Source organism: Osmia bicornis, chromosome 3, assembly GCF_907164935.1.
Source record: "Osmia bicornis bicornis chromosome 3, iOsmBic2.1, whole genome shotgun sequence".
Taxonomy (NCBI): Eukaryota; Metazoa; Arthropoda; class Insecta; order Hymenoptera; family Megachilidae; genus Osmia; species Osmia bicornis.
In genome coordinates this window covers 6,588,244-6,601,245 of record NC_060218.1, presented here as the reverse complement: position 1 = coordinate 6,601,245, position 13,002 = coordinate 6,588,244, and the positions used below count along the sequence as shown (strand labels likewise).

The window sequence follows — 13,002 nt, the reverse complement described above, 5'->3', positions numbered from 1 at the left end:
TTGGAGCCAGTGGCCAATATGGGTGTCGAATGTTTGACAGGAAAGGGTGGGGTAGTTCTTGGTCGCATACCACCCTTCGAGGATCTTCCGTTTTCTCGTATCGTGTAACTCTGCCACGAATCCATAGTACAACCGTTAAACGATACGACATCTTAAGCCTCCAAGAACTCTGCAGGGGATCCCGTGGGAACTATATTGGAGAATATATCGGACAAAATAGGAAGAAACCATAATGGCTCTTTGTTTCTGAACGTCAACATTTTATTCGTATTTAAGGTTCCCAAGTAAGAAAAATTAATTGAAAAATTAAATAATTGTATTTTGCAATACTTCTCTTATTAATAATTTTCTTAAATAAAATATACATTTTTATAAACTTTTTTCGAAACAAAGGAGGTTCCATGTTTTCACATACGTCTAGGAAAAGAATTTCACGTTCGGACAGGACAAATATCGAAACGAGAGAAGGGATGCGAAGAAATAAAGAAAAAGGGTGGTTCGAGAGGACAGGCTGTAACTCACAAATTTATTACTTTTCCTTGTGGCTTCGAGTTATTTTATGCCAAAGACAAACCGGCCATATCCGACCGGGATGCAACGAAGGAACGGGGACGACGATACGAATATTTCAGCTGCTTCGTCGCGTTTTTACACTAGCGGGATATATTAGTGGAGCCGCTAATCCGCATGGATTTTACGGGGCGGCTGTGCATGCTACCGACGACGTCGACCAAGAAGACGACGCTCAAGATGCAGTGTGCTGTTTTCGACTCGAATAAACCCCATTGACTTTTCTCAAGATCGAAAGAATTCGCTTTCTTATTTCTTTTCACTGAATGTTGAAAAGACTAAAATTGAAATATTTAAGACATATTATTTAAACGTGATAAAATTGTTTAATTAATTTGGAATTATTGTATAAAGCATAATGATTTTTATAAAATTAAGGTAATTTGAATTTTAGTTTTGTTAATTAAGAAATGTTGTGAATTGCAAATTGTAATTTTAGATAATTTAGTTGCAATTTTCAATTTTCAATTGTAATTTTAGAAAAATCATTCACTCTTAATTGTTAATGTAATTATCGATAAATCATTTTTATTAATTTTCAAATAAACTAGCATATTGACGAATTGAGTTCTGAAGGGTTTACAAGCTGCACTACTGCATCGTAATCTTTGAATATAAAATTATCGATGAGAAGTTATTTCAGTACTGCTTTCATTACTCGGAAATTTTACTCGTCCTGTAATAAAGCTTGGACCAATATCCACAGCATCGATCAAGACATATTTGGCGAAGGCTGACATTTCTCGCTTGTTGATTTACTATTACGGTAATATTTTCTTTCCCAATACATTCATTTAATGGTTTTAATAATTCAGCATGTTAAGCGACACTCATACAACGGGTCTGATTAAAAAAGGGAAATCAAACCAATCATTTCCCTTTTCGTTTTCACTCGTAATGAATGAATTTTAAGTTATAATTTGTTCGAAAATTATTAACCTAGGCAAAACGAAAAATTTTTAAATTATTTCTATGAAATAAAATAAATCTTTAACAGCTGTATGTACAGACACAATGAAAATTTCGCATGATTGAACATTCATGATTAATAGCAGAGCGTAAAAAAGACGTACACAGTGGAAAAAAATGTTTTATGCCTCATGAGAGCTCGTCGGTAATCGACGATGGCCAATGAGAAGCTAATGTGCGAGTATGAATAAAATGACATGTGCTGTAAAAATTGTGTGTGTTTAGTAGACCGTGTCGCGTTGTAACTCAACGATGAAGAGGGTTACAAGGGTCGCTAAAATATCCGTGTCGTGCAGCTGTGAGGTCCTTCGAAAGTCGCACGAAATTAGTCATTCACGCGAAATTCTTGTACCTACTTTGTTTTGAAGATGACTCTCATAATTAATCATGTTGAGTTAAAAAATATCATCTTTAATTTTTGTGTCTGCGTTATTCTCTCTTTTATGTCATTCAATATATTGAAACGAATTTGATCAATTATGAAGATACACTAAATCAAAATATATCATCGTTATGCACTTCTATAAAAAAAATAAATAAATAAATAAATGAAAGTGTTAAAATATGCTTTACAATCACAAGTCATATACAGTAATCCATTTCAATAAATTAAACCTTAAAATTTAAAAACAATTTTAATTTCAATTTCCTGAGTGCACTATACCTTCATTATTTTACATTCTTTTAAATCACGAATAAATTAATAAAAAGAATAATTAAAATTGAAAAATAAAATCCACCATCAATCCTTATGTCTTTAATTTTTTAATATGCTTCGCATTTTAAGAATCTCATCTATTTTTTGGACCACAAATAAACCAACACCGAAACCTCGTCTCCTCCATTCATTCCGTCACAATCTTCCAACTTTCCCAAGAAACTGACCGCGTGTACTTCCTGTCCCCGATAGAGAAAAAGCAAAGTGTGTCACGTAGCGAAGTGTGTGGCGGTCCTGATCGAGGCGATCTTCAAATGACGAACGAGCACAGCCGCGCGGCCAATAATTACCGCGGCGGTTACCCCCGTTTGTCGAGGGAAAACGTCAGGGGTTGAAGCACGACAGTGTGGCGAGAACACCTGTGAGCTCAAAGCTGCGCACGATCTCCAAGAGAAAGTCGCAGTCTGCTGCTCGGTCTCCTCTCCTAATCTCGTAATCCTTGGCTTCCTTAGGAAGTCGTTTATTAGTCGAGCGTGCTGGGCGATGCTCGTCATTGGGACAACGACCAAGCCGAGTATTTTGTACAAAGTCTTAAGATACTTCTACGTTTATAAATATTCGGAAACGTGCATCGATCAATGATATTTTTGGTTCAAGTTCCGTCGAAAAAAGACTTTTCTTTAAAAATAAAAAAATGGAGCTAAACGGAGCAAGATTCTTTTTTAACTATCGTTCTTAAAGTTAAAATAAATTCTTTGTCATTTGAAATGATAATGAAAAATAATTGCTTTTTAATTTTAAGTAGTAAGTAGAGGTGTGCGGATACCGAAAATTCGCGTACTCGAGCCTTGGGTCGTGCCGGGTTGGATAGAACCTCGAAAGTTCGTCCAGCACATAAATTTGCACGTACAAAGGATTACTATTAAGGATGACCGGGTACCCGTAATTTCGGGACCCTAAATTATGGTTACCCGAACAAATTTATATGCTAAATAAATTTTCAAGATTCCGCCTGAACTTGACAAAATTTCCAACTTGACTTTTCACAAACTAATTGCACCTGGTTTAAGAAAATTCCTGTTCTGGGAACGAAACTAGTACCGCTGCACAAGTGTCAAGGAAAACAGGACGTTTGTTTATCCGTCATTGACACGTCCAGCGGTTCCATGGATAGGGTTCGCTTGTCAAGCAATTTGTTTAGTTTCAACTTGACAGAAAGGGCGAGCACATGGAACCGATAAGTAATCCGAGAAGCAGGGTGTCTTTCGAGTTTAACACGCGTGTCACAAGCATTTCGGAAAAGTCTACGGATAGAATGTCTTTAACAGGATTTCAGACAGCCTGGCGCTACCTGGGACAACCCCCTGTGTCCATTCTGGAAATTAATCATCGCGTTTTCCTTCCCTTTAACGTTTCTCATTTTCATAAATGCAAAATTGTAATATCAATTGTCAATCGTTAAATTGAATTTTTCTAAAACAAACGTCAAACTATCTTATAGCTAAAACAAAGAACACGTTTTTAAAAATATAGTTGTAATTTTTTAACGTTTTCTTTAATGACTTTAATAATATAAGAAAATAAGGGGTGATTCTTTATGTAAAAATAAATTCTCTATAACTGAAACTAAAGAAAATGAACTTACAGAGGAAATATTACGATTACCAAAAAAAAAAAAAGAAAAATATATATTCCTGTGCCTACCTTCGCTTTAATTTTCTCTGAGAATTTATTTATTAACTGCGCAAAAATTCACGGTGTCCAATAAATTTAATTACGAATGATCGCCAATTTATTTCATGAAGTGTTATGAATTTTATAACGAAATAAAATGAAAATTATGACTGAACGTTTCTCGAAGGGTAGAATGAAGTTCGTAGAAAGACCTGCCGTATTTTGAAACACTTCTAGGATTACACTCCCGAGGAGCGCAAGTTTTGCGATGGTTTCCTTTCGTTTCTCACACATCGGCACGCACAGAATTTTCCACGGGTGAAACGAACCCCCCAGCCCACTTCAATCGAAACCCACTGAGTACACAAACCTCGTCTCCGAGGTAGGCAGCCTCCAACCTTACCACGGCAGCTGAGATAATGGGAAGGAAATCAGTTCATTTCTATGTTGATCCTACCGGCTTGGTTCCTGTCGCGCTTAGAACGCCGCCGATCGAGAAAATCGAGCCGGAAAATCGGCTTGATAGCTCGGCTCACCAACCGCTTCAACTGTCTCCTACCAGTCTATAATCTGCACTCAGCTAACAATGATTTATCATCAGTTTAGTCCTAATATTTATGTAAATAAAATATTTTTTGCCCTCGGCTGATTTAAATTAACATTGCAAATAATTTATTTTATTTTCTCCCGTTTCCTTCAAGCACACGCATGTATTTCACCCTTTCGTCTGGATAATTCCCCGTTTCCTAGAAATATCCCTCCTCAGCGGTCCAAATGCAGAAAATTATCGAGCAAGGTACAAAACAGTGTGAATGCATCACTATTCACCAACCATCCCTTCGGTGGACCAGTTATAATTCATAGGGTCCAAGAAGGGATATGTCTCATTCGAATGGCGCAGTGATCTGAAAGATTGCAGGTCTAAATGCCAATGAGTCTGCGGCCAGAAGAGTTTTATCCGTGGCTTCCCTAGGGAGAGCTAGCGGCTAGCCAAGCAATTTGTCAACACCATTAGACGAAGGCAACAAGGGTTGACTTTGGCGCATCTGCCAGACCCGATCGCACGGAGCTGGCTATAATAAAGGGGTAGTTAATGACCACGGGGGCTCCGATCGAAAAGCCAGTACGGGCCGTATGCCAGCCTGTTGACAAAATATTGGGATACTCTCATTGACCGAAAGGGATAACAGATTTTCCGAAAGGGTGCTCTTTCAGGTCCGCCTAAAGGAATCAGAATTTCATATCGCATTGACTGAACCTTGATAAAATGTTTATTTTTAACAAATCTTGGTACCACAAATTTTGGAAAATAAATATTAATGAAGATCCATAGCTACCGCATCAAATTGCAATTAGGTCGGACGGATCCAATTATGGAAGCGGGTTCGATCAAAATTGAACGCGGAAGGAAGAAAGTGCATACAGAGATATTCCAAAGAATCGAGTAGCTGCGGTCTGGAAGTGGGAACTATTAGCTCCAGGAGTGAAACTGAAAGGGGGATAGGTGGGATGCCATTGGAATAAGATCGGGTTTAGCCGCAGTGTCGGGATCGAGCCCCGGATAAGTCTGCCTTATCCCGATAAGCCGGTGAGTTAATGAATCACAAAACAGGTGGTGGCGCCACTGAGAGATCGTCTTCGTCCTCTAGCCGCACTACGTGCAGCTGAATTCTTCCACGACCAATGAAATAGCGGCTTTTCACCGGTGAAAACACCGTCGGCTGATACCGAATTTCACTTCAATGTTTGTTCACGCAGTCATTGCCTTGCTTTTTATCTCGGCCTCGACGCATCGTACGTCCTGTGGCCTCATATATTGTACTTTTAAATGAGAACTTAGACCGTCGTGCACAAACACGAATTAAAGTTGAAGGAATTCTATGAAATTTTCAATCTTTCCCTCCATCCAAGTATGGATAATACCGATTTATTTCCCATTTTCCTGATGAACACGGAGGATCTAGTTTACACCCCTTATCAAGTTAGAAATATGGTATTTTAATTACTCGAAATATCTAACTTAACATAATCTACCCTTAAACACTTTAAAAATTAATTTAATTGAATGCAGAGAATTTTTATAATAAAATATTACCAACATTGAATTAGTAGTACAAAAATATTAGAAATAAATGGAAAGGTAAAGGGTTAATTTTTTGTATTAAATTAAAGTGATAACAACTATCAGCCTTATGGTAATCAAGATGTTAATACTTCTGACTTAACATAAGAATAGGTACGTGTATACGTGGATACATGAACGAGAGCTAATCAAGTAGTTCATCGAACAGTTTTATTCCATTCCAGATAAATAGTTAATTCCGGCTGCATTAACACGAGAACGAGTCCGAAATTTTATTCGTGGTGCCGTATCAGAGGCTCGATGGGCGCGGTGCTTATCAACGCTATTCGTACTAATATTTTATCTGTGCTTGGCAGCACTTGACAAAAATCAACGAACAATGTCGCTTTATCGCTCGACAACGTTCACCGATATTGCAATAAAATCAATATATCTAAATTATTAACCACGGTGGTTAATTAAAAATGTATGACACAGATTTTCCCCGAAAACAAGCCGACTAACGATTCCATCCGAAGTTCTACGACCAAGTTTCGGTTGGGTGATACTCGATAAAAAATGAACAGTCATTTTGCTTTGCAACGAAGAAAAGTTGCAACAAAGCATACCGTGGAGGTTTCAATCTTATTCGGTGAATGCGGTACGTGTAAATTTGCTGTGTCAAGTGACACGAAATTTTCTAAACAGATGCGTGATAAGATGAACGACACAGTGTGCGATTTCAAAACAGAAAGGCGACGAGTATTTGTCGCACGAATGATGGAATATCGATGATATCGACGAGTAACAAAATCACATGAATTGACAAGCTCGTAGAACCACGATTATCGAATAAAGCAATGTTTCCTTCTTATCGGATCTCAATCGAAAAACACAACAGAAACAAACTACACTTCTAACGCATTCTGCAAATACCGGTACCGATGGCACTCGTATTAATTAGAATCGACGCTGTACCGAATTGTTTTCGGTAATTTATGCGTACGGATAAGGATCCCGGATATATATGTCGCAAATAATAAATAAAAGAGAAATCTAACGTTGTTTGAACAGAGAATGATAATCGTCTTAAAGAGCCACTCGTGTTAATAACACCGTTTTAATTACAACAACTCTTATTCGATTGAGAGATTAATTGCAATGTATCGTTTGTATTGCTGTTGAAGGTTAGTTCCGGTACACCTTATGTTAATGCTATATATTTTGAGTGTCTTGTAGATTGATAAGCGTACTTCAATTGGAGTATTCGAATATTTATATAGAATCGAACATAAGCGAATAAGGTGGTTTTCAGTTGTAATTATTAATTTTTTTGAATAATAATGATATAACTCATTCAATTCTCAAACGGCGGACCACGGAGAGAGTCCCAATTTAAATTTAATTCTGCATTTCATGTAATTTTCATTATCTACATTTTACACCGTTCTTATGAAAATTATTCCTTTAATATATGGAACTCATTTGTTTAAATATTATACATGTGACTTTAAGTCGCTCTCGATTGACCCAGACTCTACTGTTCGAGGTTCAATTGAAATTTAAAGTATTAAAAATATGAAAGTTATAAATGATATTTAAAATAAACATGTGCCACAATAATATTTTTCTATTCTTGAATTTAATCAGCTAAATAACTTTCAAATCAAGAAAAATATCATTCGTATCAGCGGAATTTTATTCAGATCCTACATCAATCGATCTAATCACTAATATTTAAGTAACTGTTTTCCGGTCAATTAATTTTTATGCTTATCTTTGAGAGAGGAAGTTTAAACTAATTTCAAAGATTAAAATGAGGCTTCAAATAAAAATATAAGAATGGAATCTGTACTCTTTATCATTGATAAAAATATTTATGTATTTCAAAGTTCCAAAACAATTAGGAAAGGTTTATTCATTAATTGTGAATATAACTTCAATTTCATTAAAGTGTTTAAATAAAAAATTCAATAGGAAAATTTGAACAACTGAAAACCTTTCATGCCACAGGAATACCAACAATTACCCCGTGTCCCAACATCCTTCTCCCAAGTATAAAGCCCCTGAGCCAACCGCCGGATGCAAAAATAACGCGAAAAAGGCTGTAGTATTGTGACCGACTCACCACGTTTAAGTTTCTCCAGCGGCTCGTGCAGTTGGTGGATGGAATTGTGCACCATGGAGGTGTCGTGGTGCGAGTTTCCATGAATATCATGATGATGCATCGTTCCTTGGAGATGATCACCGTGGAGACCGGCCATGGAAGCCGTGGCGGCCGCGTGTTGATGATGCTGGACCGACAGACCGGTCGTCGATCCCGTAACGAGATCCTGAAGACACAAATCCGTGTTCCCGCCGCCACCTCCGCCACCGGCTAGTTCGAGGCTCCCCCCGCCACCGCCTCCCCGCTCCATACTATAGAAGGTTAACGTCGTGTTGACTGATCTGTACAACGCAACGCAAGATCAACTAGGCCTTCGGGAGGCCAGCTACACCGCGTGATATCGCGAGAACCAGTTGTCCTGTAGGACACTCAAAGCTGAAACGTCGAGCTGCTCTCTTCTCGGTTAAAAGGTTCTATCGGCGACGGCCGTCGGCAGGTATTCGTTCGCGCCGATATCGAAGACCATGAACGAACTTTCGTTAACGCACTGGATCGCTTTTCCAAGGACACTGATAATCGCCTGCTCCTACCAGTTGTCGTCATAAGTTTCAATGGATCAGAAATGTTGTAATCAGACGGACAGATCGTCAGAGGCCAAGTTTCGGGACTATTCGTAACGTGCCGTCGCTTCGCGCTGGCTCAAACTCCGCGCAACTGTTCCTCCTCACACTTTCCCGAACGTACACACACCCGGGCTGTAGAATCGAACGACGATCGACGGAGTTCCTTTCCATGGATCGAATCCGAATAGCGTCACCAATACGGTGTGAACCCGTCGAAGGATCCAGGCGAACACACGTGCTTCGACACTTAGGTAGAACTGATAAATTAGATAACCACGGATCGACGAGTAGCGACGACGACGCGTTGCGTTACGTAAAGATCGAGAGACAAGATCCGGATAGTGGGAGATTTAGAATCAGCCACAATGGAAAATAGGTTAGGTAGCTAGCACTATGATCGTAGACAGAGCACACCGCGGTTATTGTTTACTCTTCCTTCCAAAGTGGTCCTCGGCTACTACTTTCTATATTATCTACGTCTGATTGCAATAAATACGCTCGAACGATGTTTGATCCACAGCCAACGCAGGGATCCGATTAGTCAGGTACGAAAGATGATTTTTAGCATTTGCTTGCCGATTTTCACGGATGACTTCCTTCGACTACTGACACGGTAAATCCCGTCACTGCACTCTTCTCGGCCGGTAGATCACAAAGAACTTACTTATCCAATCTTCGCGATCACCACCCGCGGGTCACCGGGAACCGGGTCGATGCAGGAACACCTGCGACGTAATACTCTGGTCACTCGAGTCGCGATCGTTCACGGCACCAAGGATATTTTCATCCACGCGAATCACGTATCGTCGTATAATAGGAAGCACGATGAAAAGTCAGCACGAACGGAACAGAACGGAACGGAACGTCGCGTCGAAGGTGGACGTCGCGCGAGGTGGCTCCTAACCTCGTCGCTCTTCTCACCTTAACGGCGGCCAGTTAAGGAACGACGTAGGGACAGTGAAAAAGAAAGAGAGAGAAAGAGGGAGAGATCGGAGGAAGCGTAAGAAAGCGCGAGTGGTGCTGCAGGTCGCGGTAGTAGTCGCCGGTTTTCGTAGTAGATGGAACGTGTAGTGGCCGCGCGTCGGTAGTAGGTGGGTCCGCCAGGCTTAGCCGGTTGAGCCTTTCGGACTGCCTGCCGGCTTAAGTCTCTAAGTCGGTAAGCCGAGCGGATCTAGTGGTCTTGGCTGGTGCACTGGCTGCCTGCTAGCCTGCCTGCCTGCCTTCCTTGCTTGCCGGGCGGCTTGCCTGACTGTCTGACTGCGCCTCTCCCTGGCTCGCTCGCTCTTACTCCCCTCCATCCGTTCATTCTCTCTTCTGCTCTCCCACTCTCCCTCTTATTATCTCCCTCGATGTCTTTCTCCCTCCCTCCGCCGCGATTGCTCGCCTTTCGCCTTCGCGTTTCATCCCTCTGGCTACCATAGTTACCCTCCTTTTCTGACCAACCTTTCCTCCCCACTATTTTCCCGCTCATTTTCATTCCCTCTCTATCCAGAACGTAACGTTATCTTTATCTATACGTTTTCGGTCTCTTGCTCCAACTCGCCCAGTTCTACGATCTCTCACGCCTGCCCCCCTCCCGGCACCCCTCGAACAGTCCTATCTCTCTCCCTCTCGATATCCCTACCCGTTATCATCGAACCGTCCTTCTCCCTCGCTGCCACGATCTCTCACGCCTATGTCTCTCTTTTCGTCCCGTTGTGTGTTCGAAACAGTCACCGGTTCGCCTATATTCCGTATCGTCGACGCACCTCTCTTCATCTACACCCCACTCGACCATGTTAGCCCCTCCAACGATCACCGCGTCGCCCCTCCTACGTGAACACCAACGTGTGCTCTCCCTCGATCGCACCACGCACCCTTCGCCGTTTCCCTTTTTCGCTCTTCAGATCCGCTTCGTGCTCCGACAGCCTCGCGCACCTTTTCATTATCATTTGTTCCTTCTCGTTGACGTTTGTCGTCTTCGATCCTCATGCGTGAGCTTTAATCTCTGCCAGACTGCTCAGGACGGTGTTTTTGATTTTTTTTTTTTTTTTTGGAATTTCAGTAAACAGCTTCTTCGGAGGGTTCCGAATTTCTTTCGTTCGATAACGTGATTTGAATTCGAGAGGAATTGGGATTACTTTTAATTGGGCCTTGGTAAATGGCTTCGTCATGCTTGGTCATGCCACGCTCGACGCACCGCCATCTTTCTTTCTTGTACATATTGTAAAATTCAGATATAAAGTGGAAAATCTCTTTCAAGATACCGTGATTCGAGCCACGAGTGTATGCAGTTATCGCTTGTCTTATCTGTCGAAGCAAATATCTATCCTCATAAACTAGACTCTGCCTCTGTGCCGGACGATCCGAGCGGAGCGGAAAGGTGCTTCGCGTATTTCTTGCATATTTTGACGAAATGATGATTGCACGTTTAAAAGCAACGAAATTTTTATTGCTTTTTTAAAGCAATAAACGTATGGATATTTGGAAGACGAGTGAAAATTGTTTTCTTTTCAATCATTTCAATCATTTTGATTGATTCCTTGATGTTATGCAACTCAGACAAATCCTTTGACCACCCACCTGAGTATGAGATTGATTATCTGCGATTAAAAATAACAATCGTTACATTTGCAATTTTTTACCGTGTAATCAGATCACAAAAAATTCCAGAAGCTGACGATTCACCTAATTCGGCCATTTTCAAGCACTCTTTTATCTATATTCGCCTTATCTTCGTTACAATCGTTACAGGTGACCATGCCGCCCAACCTGTTTGTCAAAATAACTCGGATCGCGCTATTAAGAATTACTAGAAACCTGATTATTATTGATAGGAACATTCTTGATATTCTATTTTATATTCAGTTATTGGAGCTAATTTATGAAAGCCATAAACGTTTATATAATATCAAGAATGGTCCAATGAAATATCTATAAAAATTAAAAATTATGTGAAATGAAAAGCGGATTAAAAATTATATAAAACTTGTATACATTGGAACAAGTCTATTTAATTAAAGACAATAATTAATATTTCAAGAATTACACTGTTATTGACTTTTTAATCTGCTCTAAAATAATCTTAGAAATACAAGTTTGAAAACCTGAATCTAGAAATCCAAGAATTCAATTCATAAAGAATGAAGTAACCCGAATAGAATATCACCAATGATCAATTACCAATCAATTGCAAAACTAGGTGTATCGATACACACCTTTTAGATCAACAACACCTCTTTTTCACGAAAAATGATAGAAAATCTTAGAGCATATCAATATGTTCCAAGCCGAGAACAAACTGCAACAGATTACCGTTGCCATAAAGAACAAGGATGTACCAGCGACAGCATAAATACCCATAAAAACACAATTACATAAGTGTGATCTAGAAATGAGAGTGGAGGATAGTACGGACAGGAAGCAAGGGCAGCGATCCGGCGAGGAGGGTAGATCACAAGCCAACCGAAGGGCACGAGGAAAAAGATAAACGCGGCGAATGACAAAGCAGATCATTTCGTGCTCGAAAAAGAGGGAAAGCCTTTAGAGACGACGTTCAAAGTAGAGAGGATCCACGGAAGAAGAAGAAGAAGAAGAAGAAGAAGAGGAATAAAAGGAGTCGACGAAGGAAGAGGCTACAAAGAGGAAACGAAGAAGAGCACGATACGAAGGGAATTGTAGAGTGGGGGAGGTTGTACCGGCAGTACATACGTCAAGTTGGGAACAGACCGCCATCCCCGGGATCCCCTAACGCCTCGGGAAAAGTAGAGGAGACAAATGATAAGGTGGCCACGCCTACGCGTCGCGGCGTGGGCGTCCTGTGCCAGTGTATATGTGTGACTTCGACGAGACGGAGTGGGAGCGATGTTGGTGCTGGTGGGATCCCTGATATCCCAGGGACGCGGGGCAACGGGTCCAGCCTGTTTCCTGATTTTTGAAGCGACCGACCGAGTTATGGACGACCCTGCCTCTGCCTGGAATTAATGGTCGATGTCTGTTAAGAATGCGACCACCAACATTCAGCCCTTGTCACTCGGTGAAGATTTTTAACTGTACAAATGAATTTCTTGGGATTCGATAAAAGTACTCGATGAGAGTAGAAACAGAGTGTAATGTGGATTATTAGCATATTGAATTAGAACAATTGTAATTATTTAGAATGGCATCCATGGATGAAGCTTGCGTAATTGATGTAATTTTAATGATATTTAGAATTTAATTTTGTTTGCTTTTAATTGTTTGATTACATTAAATTCGTGGTGCCAATTATTGGTAACCATGACAATAAAAGAATTGATACAAGAATAAATAAGAAAAATTGTAAATGTAATAAAAATTCGAACGGTGCATAGAAGTTAGG

General features: G+C 40.3%; 1 protein-coding gene across 6 annotated transcripts in view; it reads right to left on the bottom strand.

The window, feature by feature from the left end:
• The window catches only part of LOC114871428 (pituitary homeobox 2), a 32,706-nt gene extending 22,735 nt beyond the window's left edge, over positions 1-9,971 (bottom strand). For 2 of the 6 annotated variants that reach the window (XM_029177331.2, XM_029177352.2), the window contains exon 1: positions 8,065-9,967. In XM_029177331.2, the coding sequence (XP_029033164.1) occupies positions 8,065-8,350 (286 nt within the window). In that variant the 5' untranslated portion in view covers positions 8,351-9,967. Of the gene's footprint in view, positions 1-8,061 lie in introns of all 6 variants that reach the window. The other 4 variants (XM_029177312.2, XM_029177303.2, XM_029177323.2 and 1 more) reach the window with 4 other exon arrangements.
• Positions 9,972-13,002: the final 3,031 nt, after the last annotated feature.